Consider the following 14,064-nt stretch of genomic DNA (forward strand, 5'->3'; position numbering starts at 1 on the left):
AAAATAAAAAGAGAATGTGCACACCTGTAATGTGCAAAAGTGGGTTATTAAATTGATACCATACTTGATATGAAAAAGCAGTGGGAAAACAGCTCTGCCTGTCACTGTTGTAATGTGTTTTTCTGTGTATTACAAAGGAAGAATTACTGAAATCTGTTTTTCGTAGAAGCTTATTGAGAACATTTGGACAGAAGAATTGCAGATTTGAATTAATATGTGAATGGTTCACATAGAAAATGCTGATTCGTTACTAATGGCTTTGTTTTACTGTTTCATTTGAAGGTAAGGTAAGAATTTAGGTACTTTCTAGATGTTCTGACAAAAGCTATTTCTGAGAGGATTGTAGTGCTACATGTCTCAGATGAGTGGAGCTGGTGGGGGGGGAGGAATAAGTGAGGTACCCCTCAGGTTTCAGCAAGCATAATGTGAAAGAACTACAGTAGAAGCATTTATTTTCTTCTCTTCTGGTCTCCTCTTGCAAGAGAATTCTCTACAAATAACTGTCTCAATCATCTGTAGCAGCTTTGTGCCCTTTCGGTTGTATACTGATTTTCTTTCCTTTTTATTTTTTAATTTGTATTAACGTTCCAAGTTCACAAAATCCCTGTGTGACTCATTCAGCATTACTTGCTGTATTCCTTTGAAATCAATTGAATTGTCTGCATTTCTTAAATTTAAAACTTTTGAGATTGTTTTAAAACATGTGCCAGAAAGAAGTCTAGTGAGTACTTCTTTTGTTGGAAACCAAAGGTGTTTGTAATGTACGTTGTTCTAGTTACAAGTCCTCATAGAGGAAAGCTCAGTGTGGTTTTGTTTGTATTGGGGCGTTTTTGTGGTGGTTTTAAACTTTTTTTTTCTTGTTTTTTTTTTTTGTTTGTTTGTTTGTTTTGTGGGTTTGTGTTTTTTTTTGTTTTGTTTTGTTTTTTTAATTTCCTCAAAAATATAAACATCTCTTTAGGTTACTTAAGATTTTTGGTGGATTAAGCCAAAAATTAAGATGCCAGTTGGAACACAGTTGTCTCCTTTTAAGTCTTGCAGGCTCATCTTCCAGGACAGTATTATCTGTATTGTATGTTAAAGAAATATTTTGCCTTGTTGCTGTCAGTGTAAGATGTAGGTGATCCGCCAATTATTAGCCTTTGACTTCTTAGAGAGCTTTGTGGAGCTTGACTGCTTCTCACTCTGTTTCTCACCCGTTTATTTCACCATATATTTATTTGCTCTTTTGCCTTAAGTGAAAGTGCGTAATTCTGAAATGTTTGTTTATGGGAAGGACCAAGGGAAATTTGTTGACTGTGGCAGCAGCATTTCAGTTCCCGGTTATTCCCTGTACCCCCATGCCTTTTAAAGAAAAGGTGGGGACAGTTTGGGATGGAGGTGTGGAGAGCAAGAATTGATGAGGACACTGTGTAGCAGCACTGCCAGGTACCTCTTGGGAGTTGGGAGCTGCTTCCATCAGTGCAGTCTGGTTCGTGGGTGCTTTAAGGATTGCTTCCTACCCTTTGGCAATAGGAAACGTGTTGTATTAATGTAATAGGATCGCATTGTAGTTCGCCTTCCGTTATCTAAGGTTGTGATAGGTTCTGCTATTTTGCAAAATGGTCAGAACAGATAATGTAGATGATGTGAGGCACTTGAATTACTATAATAGAGAAAGCTGCTGGGCTGGTCTCTTCTGACTCCAGAGGAGGTTTTTGCTGTCTCTAGTTTTGTTCAGGGTCAGATTTTTTTTTTCGTTCATCTAATACAGAGAACAAAACAATAGTGGCCTTATGTGGGAGGGTCCTACCTTCAGCATATCACATGCCCTTATGAAGAGCAAATAGAAAAAGAAACTATTTCCTTCAGAGCCTGGAAAAAGAATTTCAGATTTAATAATCTGATGTTGTGGGGGGGGAAGGATTATGCCAGTTGAAGAGTTAATTTTGCCTGTTGTAACTCCCTCTTCATACTTGAGAGATACAGATATATGTTTTTCTGTATAAATGCATTTATTTTAAAACAACAGTTTTCTAAAAACACTGTTTGTGTTTTTTTTTTTTTTTCTTTTCCTTAAATAATTTGGGGGCCTGTAGCAGGTAATATTCAAAACTAAAACTTCAGTAGTTTTTATGGGAGACTATACAATGAAGAGAAGATAAAAGAATTTATTTTAAATAAGAAATTTCTGTACAGTTGTAAAGAAAATCTAAACATGTAATTGGAGTGCTCATTGCTGTACAAAACAGTCTGTTTAAGAACGCAAAATAGAAAAGGCTGTTATTTGACGTATACCGGTTCCAAGCTTCTATTAAAGAAGGAGAAATCTCTGCTTTTTCTAATTCTGGTATACAGTGTTTCCTGGTTATGGTTTGTTCCCCAAAAATTTCCTGACCATCCCTGATGAAATCTGCACTTCTACATCCTGTTGCACAGAAGCAACACCTGATGTGTTACTGGAAAGCTCTGCTAATTTTGGGTTCTTTCTCTGTTGAAGTTATTCAGCATATTTTTGCTGACATAGTTGTTAATTTGACCTTTTTTCTTGAAAGTGATTTTGATCCCAATCTTATGCATTTAAGTAATTTATGCTTTCATGTAATAAATATCTATAAAAACCAAACCAACCAACCCCAAACTATAAAATGTCCCCCCACTTTGATGTTCACAGATTTTGCTTTTTTGAAGACTGTTTTAATAACCATGTTAATCAATCTTCTGCTGAAAAGCTTTAGTGTTTGCTTAAATCAAACTAACAGATGTCCCCAATGGCATTTCATGATTGGTGCCTCTGTTACATTGGCAGAGATTTCAGTCAGGTGGGCAATGTTTCTGCTAAGTGATGTTGCTTAAATTAGCCCAAGTCAAAAATGAATAGTCTTTCCCAGTGGGTTTCTCTTTATCTTTTGCTCTCAAAAAACTTCCAAAGTAATGAGACAAACTAAACTGAAAATTTATATATAAATTTGAAAAGTTATAAACTGACGATTTTGACTAAAGCAGGGTGGGATTTTTGATAGCTGTGACTCAGTCTCAAATTGAGAAAGTAAAACATGACTCAGCAGTGGATTTTGTGATAGCAGAATTAATCTTGTCCCATATAGAGAAGATTTATTTCTAGGTGAGGTTCTTGTTTATTCATTCTCTATTTTTTTTTTTTTTTTTTTTCCCCCTGGAAAAACAGTAGTGCTTTAATCTAAATTCTAGTTTAAGTAAGACAGCTACAGTCCTGGTAGGTTCAGTAAAATTGAAGAATGATTTAATTTACATTAGGAGCAGAAGAGAAGGAATGTTTCCATGACTTGCCTGACAGTCTAAAATGCTGCTTATGGATTTTGTACTCCCCCTAACCCTTGGCATTGAATTTATGTTCAATTTTATGCTGGAGATAACAGAAGGTGAACTTGTGGAGTTTATGATATTGCTCTTCCTAGGCAGTCTGTTGGTGTAATTAAGCCATAGTTGAAGCCTTGAGAGTAGGATAGTGCCTGTTGGCTCTATCTGTTCTAGTTTCCTCTGGCACAAAGTGGGAATGCTGTTCCACTTTACCTTCTGACTCTGGCTAATGAGATGTGCTAATTCACAGTAGTTACCTGAATCTTCACAGATCGTAGTATTTGGGCTTAGAGTCACTCAGCTGGGAAATTCTGCATTCCCATGCAAGCCACCAAATCTTGCCACCTTATTTTTCTCAAGTGTCTGCCTTTTATATAAAAAAAAAAAAAAAAAGGAATGTTTCTTATATGCATTTTTTTCCCCCCATTCAGTGCATCTGAGTTTAGGATTGTTTTGTTTCTTCTTGGTAATGGTGCTCTGGTCCCTCAGTATTTGCTGAGATGTCAGTGTCCAACCTAAACAGTTGGATCCCATCACGTGTCTGGGTTAGAGCACAGCTTGCATCATTAGTCTGGGAACACTGGCAGGGCTGGAGAGGGTGATGTTAATGTTGGGCTGGGCTAATGTGTCATGGTTTAGGCCTGGTTGGCAGCCAACCACAATGCAGCACCTCTCTCTCCCTTCCCCTCCGGCAATGAGAAGGGACAGAGAGCCAGGCCTGGGGTTCAAGATAGGACTGGGATGGGGAGAAAATTCCCCTTTATGGTCATGAGCAGAAGGCAGACTCGTTGGGGGAAGAAAAAAACCCCATACATATATTACAGACACTAACAACACATAACAGAGTAGGAGAGTGAGAAGCATTGCCACATCTTGAGAACACCTTCCCCCCACCCCTCCCTTCTTCCCGGGCTCAGCTCTGCTCCCGATATCTCTACCTCCTCCCCCAGTGGCGCAGGGGCAGGGAATGGGGGGTGCAGTCAGCACTGCCATTTTCTTCATCTTCGGTGGGGGGAGTGTCCGGAACTTGTTCCTCCTGCTCCATCGTGGTCCCCCTCTCACAGGAGACAGTCTTCCACAAACTTTCTCCGACTTGAATTCCTCCCATGGGCCGCAGCGTTCCCCACACTGCTCCATCATGGGTCATTAACTTCCTCCGACTGGATTCTCTCCCATGGCTGCAGCCCTTCCTGAGCTGCTCCGGCGTGGGACACCCCTGCATGCTGCAATCCTCCCAGCGCTGAATTACAGCAGCGGGGCTACCTTTTTCCATGAGACCCCGGCCTTCTTCGGGCACAGAACCTTGATCATCTGAGCAGGAGCCACAGGCCATAAATCAATGTCTGCTCCACCGTAGATCTTCATGGGTGGCGGGGGGGGGGCCGCCCTGCCATCTCCCCACAGGATACAGGGGGGGTCTCTGCTCCGGCACACCTTCCCCCTCCTTTCTTCCTCCGTTCCTCCACTGACCTTGGTGTTCATGCAGCTGCAGCGACTCCTCCTCACAAGTCCGACTGCCCGTCACCACGTCCCTTCTTAAATACGTTATCGCAGAGGCGCAGCCGATTGGCTCAATTTCCCAAACAGAATTGGAGCTGATGTGGAGCTGGGGGAGCTTCGAGAAGCTTCTCACAGGGCGCTGCCCCGATAGCCCCCTCCCCTGCCACCAAAAAACTCCACCACTCACTCAAGCCAGGACATAATGTAATATCTGGACTAGAATCAAAAAGACCTATGAAGTGTCTTTTCCTTCAAAAGTTTTGTCTTGTTTCTGTGTTACACTGTGGATGTTATTTGCTTTAAAAAAAAGTATGTCTTGAAGCATTCAGGAATATTTAATATTTCTTAATGTATATTAAGTTTGTTTTCTTAAATCATTATTCTTTGGGGAATTGTGATTTCTTGGTAGGTAGCTATTTAAATGTTATTTGGGTAGGTACTATGTTTCAGACTGAGTATCTAGCAAATATCAATTACTCAATGATTGCTGTAATGTATTTAAATAAAATGAAGAGCTGTGCAGAGAAGACAGATTGCCAGCTACATAAAAATGAAAAGTGGGGCTTTGAATAGGAACTACTAGACAAAATGTGTAACAAGTGTGACAATTTCTGACCACTCAAGTTTAAAACTATCTTTCTTTTTTTTTTTTTTTTTTAAAGTGCTTTTGGAGGTTAGAATAGGTCAGTATTTTTGAATTTATTAGCTGAATACATTTAAAACTTAGTTTTCAGATGAACAAATTTACTATATGATCACAGAATTTTTGCAGAAAGATACTGATCCTGGACTACCACCATGAGAGTCACAAATGCCATTTCCAAATGTGATTGTGGAGGATATTTTCTATTCTTATTTAAACTTCTTCACCATATTAGACACTGTAATGAGCTTCCATTTTTATTGATTTCTTTGTAGCCCAGGCAAGCAAGAACACATTTTATAGGAAGGCAGTGCCATTTATAGGATGCGTTATCCCTGAGGGCTTAATTGTGCAGTGTTGCTCTTTAGAAACAATGTGGTCGTGTTTTGTGTTGTGTGTGGGATAGGGGTTTTCAAATTTGTTTTGTTTTGTTTCCTTGCAAGTGCATGAGTGAAAGTATGCCGTTTACATCAAGTAAAGTTGAAATGATTGATTTTGAGACCAGGTTCCTACAGTTTTGGGGGGCAGGCATCAAGAGTGTAGTGTTACCCCCATCTGACATAATTGGGATGATGACTGTTTTTACTTTCTAAGTAGAGTTTTCTTGCATGCTTGTTTGTTTAGGAATTATGGAAGAAGAAATCTCTTACTCAACCTCATGTCAGTGTAAGGAAACTGATTATATGAAGTAGTTTTTCAAGTATTTTTAAATCTATTCTTCACCAGCACAAAAGATTCAAACTAAAGACAATAATCTTATAGATGGAAAAAATGTTTGCTAATAGATGTCATGTGATATTCTAATATTATTTTTCTTCTTTAACAGGTATCTTTCAGATGAAGGAATTGAAGCTTGCATAAGTTCCTCTGAAAAAGTTAATACAAATGACATTATCCTAGTTGCCCTTAATGTAAGTTATGATTGTGAAAACTTTTTTTCTGACAAGTCACGCTAAAAATGATATATCTAATGTCTTAAGTGTAGGTTTGTGTGGCTAACTAAGCGTACTGTTGTCTGTGTGATTTATGTAAAGGAAAGAGTACCCCTCTCTCTCTCTGTGTATGAGTTGTGAATTTTATTTGGAAATAACACTTATTCCGAACTGTGAAACCTGGAAGAGAAAAATTAACATAATTTGCAATAGGAAGATGTTTTTATGAAATGTAAATCTGAAGTCAGATTAGAAGCAGTAATGAAATCAGAAGTGCTTTGTACTGACATGGGTATGAAGTTGTAGTACAAAATACTAGTTTGTTGGGATAAACCCTTACTTAGTTTGACTTGTGGACATGATATTCCTTAAAGCATATTCAAAGTAGCAGTGGATTTTCCTGTGATGTGTACATATTTATGTAACTGCAAACAGTTTTTTTATTAACTGTAGAAATCTGGATTAATAGTTGTTATTCCTGCCAACAAATAAATATGAAAATACACAAGATGGAGAAACAACGTGGACACAATAAATCTTAAGACTTTTTAGGACTTGAGAAAGGTGTGCACATGAATTCTTATTTTTCAGAATTCTAGTATATACATTGTTGGTTTGGTAGACATTAGTAAGTCTGCTCTCTTTCAGTAACAATGAAGAGAGGGCAGCTACTTAATTCATGTATTTGTTAATTATTTTTAATTTATTTTACCAAATCATGAGGAAAAGTTTTGAGAATTTTACATTTTCTGTGTTTAAAACTTCTCAGTCATCCATACTCAGAAGTTTTAAAGCTTGTATACACTGTATATGGATTTATGTAAACTTTGTCATTTGTAATAGCTGTATGTAGTTCCAATGAGAAAAACAAGGTAGTAGAGTGCTTAAGAGAAAAGTATTCTTTCTTAATCAAATTGTGAATGAGAATAGTTAGGAAATATTTTGTCTATCTTCGGGATTTGGTGACTGTTGGTTTAAGATGATACTCTGTAAAGAGTATTCCCTCTGCTCCTTTCATTTATTCTTGGAAGCATGTGTTCAATCACTTGTATGTATGAACCAATTCATGTAATGAATTTGAAAAGTACTAAAGTTATAATGCAAAAATGCAAAGAATGTAACAGAAAACATGCAGAAGGTAAGAACTTGCTTTCTGGACTGTAGTAGCAAACCTGTGTGTATATTTGAGAATGTATTACTACTTTATAAAAGACCAAAATACTTCCAAGTTGCAGAGTATTATCCTGAATGTAATTGTATGCTGGAACAAGGAATAACATGATCATTTGTGCATGTATGTCTTATATTTCCAGTTTGTTCGATAGATAATACAAATAAAATAAACCAGAAATGTTACGTAAGTACTTCAAAGCCAGTTTTAATTGCTTATCAATATATTTGTCAGTAAATCAGTTGTTTTGATGTCTACGAGATTATTAAGTTGCCTGTTGGGTACGTAGGGAATAGCAGTGTGGCTTGAAGGATAGGATAACAGTGAATTTAGATTCCACTTACTTATTCACAAATTCTTTGACTGCTAGGGACACCTTTCAGGCAAAAGAAACCAAGAAGTCAAATTACTTATTTTTTTTTTTTGTGTGTGTGTGAATTGCTTAAATAAGTATGTAATAGACATAAATGTACCTTCAGTCCTTCAAATGTTTTTATTTTGTATGAGATCTTGCAAAGAGTTTGTAGAAGTTGTGTCCCCTTCCTGCTGCTGTGATTGCAGAGCACCTTGCTGGAGTCTTGTCAATTATACGGATACAGAACATGTGGGAACAGTTTATAGGAGCCTGTGTGCTACTCAGAGATAAATAACTGACTGGTGACCCATCAGTTCCCTCAGGTGGACTCAGCTAGAAAACTGAATGTGTTTTCATATCACTATCTAAGGCTATCTTGTGCAACAGAAAGTGGGTTGAGCATTTGTCCATTCTACAGATACTCAGAGTAAATACACTAAAAGAGCATCTCTACAATTAGTTTTCTGTTTGTAAGATAACAATGATTCTTGCTGAAAAACAGAATAAAACACTTGTTTACAGTGTTTTAGTTACTAAAATATGGTGCTGCTCATTCTAGGTTAGGATACTGGAATATTTTAGTGGCAAGTTAACGTACAAGTTCTAGTAGTAATTACATTTGGCCTTTCTTTTGGGAGTGTTTATGATCATAATAAATAAGGAGGGTTTTCAGCGTCAGTACAGTAATCTTCACCATCGTGTTCTACTTAAAACAACAGGCTTACTTCAAGCAATGGTGCTTGGAAAACATGGGTGTGTTAGGCTGAACCACTGTGCTTTCTTTTTTTTTCTTAACACATGTAAATACACTAAAAACCTAATGTGCAAAGTTTAATTAGTTTTTATTCCATTTCCTATTTTCACATGCTGCACCTTTTAGCCATCCAGTGCATCCTTTTGTCATACATCAACCTGATTGATATGCATGTCCAAGCAGTGTTAGGTGAGGAAAGTGCTTTTGTGGAGATTTGTTCTTTTGATCATATGAATTCTTCAGTTTAATGTTGTCAGTGGCCATGTTGCACAGTTGCTGAATAATGTCATGCAGCTATCTCACTTCCAAAAGTAGTAATCTGACTTGTAAGCTAAAAAGCATTTAATGGAAGTATGATGTGAGCTTTTGCTGCAGGTATAATTGCAAAAATCATCCCAACCCTTTATGAATGATTTGTGCATGTAGAAACACACAAACTAAAAATGCTTTTCTCCAAGTGCCAGATGGAGAGCAAAGAAAGTTTATCTCTATTTAACCTCAGAATTATGTCTAGTAATTAAACATTACTTAGTCATCTTGTTTCATTTATTAAAAGCATTTCAATCATCTTTGAAAATGTGATTAAAACAAGAATATAATTTTAAAAGCAAAAGGATTTCTTTTGTAAACTCTTAGTCTTTGAATTTCTTTCATCATATGCTGTTAGAGGAATCTTTTTTATAGTTATAAATAGTTGGCATTATGGAATTCTTTTTCATATTTTAAGATAATATATATTTTTTTTAATAGGATATTTTAAGTTAATATTCTTTTGTCTTCTATATTAATTTCAGACAGATTTAAGAACGATTGGCAAAAAATTCCTGCCCAGTGACATCAATGGTGGAAAGGTGGAAAAGGTAGATGATATTTTTGCTTCACTTTTTCTGTTTGGTGATTTCTGTGTGATGATAGCCTTCTATCATGCATTAGTCTGGTTTTGTCATTATTATGTATACCAAAGAACCCCGTATTTGAATATATTATAGGGTAAATATATGAACATATTGCCCACTAGGCTTCGTAAAGAGAGGACTTTTTTATTTCTCAACATTGAAATGCTTAAATAAATGGGAGCAATCCTAGCAACTTAATTTATCACTCAGAAGTCATTTAACCTGTTTAATCTGAACATGGTATCAGAAGTACATTTTTTCTGCTTTATTCATGCGAGAACAACATAGGGGGTTAGGAATAAAGTAAAGCAGCTGTATGATAATGATACATAGTGACACATGTTGATGCTGTAGTTAACTTACTGATATACCTGATTATAGATACACATCTTAAGTAATTTTCCTATGACTCTGTATCCTATAGGTTACGTGGCTAAACCATGTTAGACGGTATAACATTTTATATGCTACAGAATAGTATTATACTTGTTAAAAATCTAGCACATGCAAGTTTCATGTTTTATGTTTAGATAAAAGCTAAATTTGGCCCCTTCAGTATACCCTTCCTGTTGTCTTCCATACATTCAGTTAAGAAAGTGGATAAATTAAGGAATTTTATTTTAAACTTAGTAGTAGCTCTCGGTTCAAATCATTATCCCTAACTTCCAAATATTGACAGTCTATATCACTGATGTGAAAGTTCTGGGAAAACAAATTTTATTACTATTGAAATTCAAATAATGATAAATCAAAGTGGGTTTGTTTTAAGAAAGCAAGATTGATGAGAAGCTGTTAAGAGCTGTTCAGGTTTGTTTTTTTTCTGCTGATGCTATTGTCTAAATGGAGAGGTAACTGCTGTAAACACAGACTTTTACAGAACAGCAGCAGGAGCATTATTGTTGGATATGCAAAGCATGCTTAAGAGATATTTTATTGCAGGATCATAGTTTCTAGCCAGGCAATAGTCTGTGCACGCAACATTTCTTCTTAAGCTAACTTTCTGGGAAAAGTTCTATTAACTGTATTTCTTATTATGTAGAGCTATGTCTTTCGAAGGTATTACTTAAAAATAAACCGAATCAAGGTGATATTTTATGAAATGGATTGCTTACCTGTTTAGGTTTCTGGATAACATGCTGTTCTGGATATTTCCATGCTTAATTAATTTCTTACCACCTAAAATAATTTTATTTAGATGTTTCTTATATCAGTGATGATAACGTTTTTTCTTCCGCTTCAGCATCCTGTTTTTGAAATGTGGGAAACAAGCGAAATAATTGCATTTTGTAAATTTTTTTTTTTGCTCTGTTTCATTTCTCAGTTGTTTAATTGGAATATTACTGGATTTTGCATTTCAGATCATGTAATATTCACAAGGTCCAAATGTATTTGTTTAATTCTCCAGAGTGTTGAAGTTGTATGTGTGGTAATGCTTGCCTTATGTTTCAACAGCAAAACTACGTGATTTCAGTTTAAAGTGACTTTAATAGTACGTTTTTTTCAGAGTTTTGTTGCATTATGGTAGACTTTCTTTAGAGGTAGTTGTTCAGTTTTAATTCAACACTTGAATATATCTAGTAACTTGTCCATTTCCTTTAGAGAGGATGTTTTCTAAATTTGGTGTCATTATGTAATTCAAATGGTCAAGTAAAAGTGAAAGTGTCCATCAAAGTTTTGAGGAAATTAATGATGTTATACGTGAGAATCTACCTCTGTGCTTTAAAATACTTAATTCTAGTTTAGCTGCACAAGTCACCACTTGGGTTTTTTCACGTTTCTCAGCTCAAACTAGAGAATGTGCAATTGTGCCATTTGTTGCTTGAAAACTGGTGGTTAGTGCTTTGAAATACCTGTGGGATAACAGTTACCCTTTCATGGGAAAAACCTTCTGCACCTGTACACACACAAATACTTCTATATTTTGTAAAACTGAGCATCTCAGAAAATTAAAAGGTGGAAAAGGTGAGAAAAATCTAATTCTAGTTTAATTTTCAAGGATCCTTATTAAACTTGCTGCTCTCCCCTCAATGTCTGTTCTGCTTTGTGTTACTGTGTGTCCTTTTGAGGGTTTTCATTTTTGTTACTGGCGGTACAAAACGGTATATATGTAGGATCCTAAAAGAGAAAAAAGGGATTGTTGTTCAATAAAGCTTGATAAATTTTGGCATGGGATTGTCTTACAGTTGATGGAGATGGAGGACTGGATAGTAGGATTGAATGCTGCAGGAATCCAGTACAATCCAAACTTTCTCTTTGAAAGTTGGTTTGATTCAAGGTATTTCTGTTTTCCAGATTGTCAGATAGTTTATAGAAACCAGTGCTTACAGACTCTTTCAATTTTTAATGGTTAAAGAATGAAAGTATAGAGGAAAAGGGTATTTTTTCTTCTTAGGTCGTGACTCCTGACAGCAGCAGCAGGAGTTTCAAGAAGGTGGAGGAAACAGGCAGGACAGAAGAAAACTGTGGCCCCTAATGGTCTTTGTTAAGGACAACCATTTGTTTAACAAGTGGTATTTGTTAAATGCTAGGGACTTACAAACTTCTGTCAGTATTGTTAATGAGTCATGATTTTTTACATGTGAATTTCCAGTAAAATTTAGTTCGGTCTTACTTTAATCAATTGTCTTTACTTGGATCACAGATCTTAGAAAATTATTCTGAAAAAAAAAACAGACCAAAAGCAATACTTGCAAACCATTTGCCGGTGGATGATAATCCTCCAGCTTTTGAAAAGAAGTAGTGATTACACAGAAAAAGTTTGTGTTTGACTCCTATTTATAGTTTTTAGCCTCGACTATGTAGTGTACTGAATCTTTGCATTCTCAACTGCAGTGTTTTCTTTTTTTGGGTAACATAAGGCAAATCTGACTATTTAATAAATGCTGCTATTTAGCTTGCAGTGTATACAAATATTTTATGTTACAGAACTGTGTGTTTATAAAGGAGAATATTTGCTTTATTCAAATAAAGTAGATGGTTGGAACAAGAATGACTTCTTAGTACAATCTCTATGTAGAAAGTGGTCATTTGTGGTTCAGAAATGCTTCAGAAAACAATAGAAATTATATGCTACTATTGCTCCTCTCATCGGAGACTTAGGATCAGTATTATTTATCTGTATCTTGAGAACACGTGATGTATTTCCTTCTTGCATAGAAAATAACTATTTTATAATATTAATGTAATAGACAAGTATTTGCATAAAAGCTGGCATAGAGTCCTAGTGTAAAATAACATCGGTATTTGACCATTATAAGTGGTTATCAATTTCAGTCATTAACATACAGAGATATTTTATTCACTCATTTAGATCTATGTTTTGTATGGATTTAAAAAAATCAGTATTACCAGCATTAACCACAAGATGGCCACATTTGCATAGGATTTGAAAAAGCTGAACCCTCCCATTTCCATCTAGATGACTATATACCATGAATATATGTTAAGTATTTTTAATGTAATAAAAATGTGAAGAAGACCATAAAGTTATAATGTATAATTTAGTAATGATGTTACATGTAAGGCATAACTGATTTTCTTTTGAGTATTTATGTTCCATTACAATGGAAACATTCATTCCAGATAAAGCATTCAGAAAGGATTTAATTTCTGAGCTCAGAGAGGTGCTTTCTGAGTACCGACAGATTGGTGGCTAGCAGTTAAAAGATAAATTGCTAGCGATTCTAATTCTTGTTTAAGGTTAATAATATGCTTCCCAGTTCCTGTCTCATTACTTTAATACAACTAACTGTCTTGTTGCCTTTTAATGTCTCTTTGTGGTTTCCTACAGGCTTTTTTTAATTTATTTTTTTTTTAAGGAGTAATCAGATTTGCTATTCCAGTTACAATTCACCTGCATTTAAAAAAACCCACAAACCCACCAGTCTCGAGGTGCTTATCTTTACCTTCCAGTGGGACTGTTTGCTATATCATATCTCCTGATGTAACTGCATTTGAAACTGCATGTGTCAAGAATTATCCTGTGTATTTTTAGTTGTTTCTTTTTTTCCAGTTGAGATGATTTTGACAAGGCTATTCGTACAGTAATGCTGACAGATAGAACTGAGTTGTAGTCCTTTTAGAAAGCTGTTTGGCAGCCTTAGGTAAGCTGTGGGCCATGAGCCCTTCACCTTGATCAGTATCTTGTGTTCTTAGCTCCTCATGCCTATTTCAGGAGCTCTTAAAAAGCTGTGATTATTTCAGTATTTATCAGAAAAATAATATAACGTTAGTTATAACAAGGTAAATCTTTGTGAGAGGCTGACTAGTTTTTTTGTTTCAGACCAGTTTGAGTGTGCCAAAGCAATGCTTCTAGGAAGACGGTCCAATAACAGTCTTGAAAAGCATAGAATATAATCTAGTTGTTGTATTGCAAAACCTGTTGAAAATGATTAGCCCGCTATTGGGCATTGTTTAAAATGTTATCTCTGTAACTTAGGGATCCGAAGAGATTAATTTATTAGAACAATATTGTGTACCTTGATCAAATTGGTAAGTA

At 35.8% G+C, this 14,064-nt stretch overlaps 1 protein-coding gene across 2 annotated transcripts in view; it reads left to right on the plus strand.

Moving 5' to 3' along the window:
• The window catches only part of TDRD3 (tudor domain containing 3), a 114,019-nt gene that overhangs the window by 40,229 nt on the left and 59,726 nt on the right, over positions 1-14,064 (plus strand). Inside the window, exons 2-3 of one of the 2 annotated variants that reach the window (XM_032993915.2) lie at positions 6,285-6,369; positions 9,465-9,530. In XM_032993915.2, the coding sequence (XP_032849806.2) occupies positions 6,285-6,369; positions 9,465-9,530 (151 nt within the window). Of the gene's footprint in view, positions 1-6,283; positions 6,370-9,464; positions 9,531-14,064 lie in introns of those variants that run through there. The other variant, XM_032993914.2, reaches the window with a different exon arrangement.

Source organism: Tyto alba, unplaced genomic scaffold, assembly GCF_018691265.1.
Source record: "Tyto alba isolate M040663 unplaced genomic scaffold, T.alba_DEE_v4.0 Super-Scaffold_45, whole genome shotgun sequence".
NCBI classification, from domain to species: domain Eukaryota; kingdom Metazoa; phylum Chordata; class Aves; order Strigiformes; family Tytonidae; genus Tyto; species Tyto alba.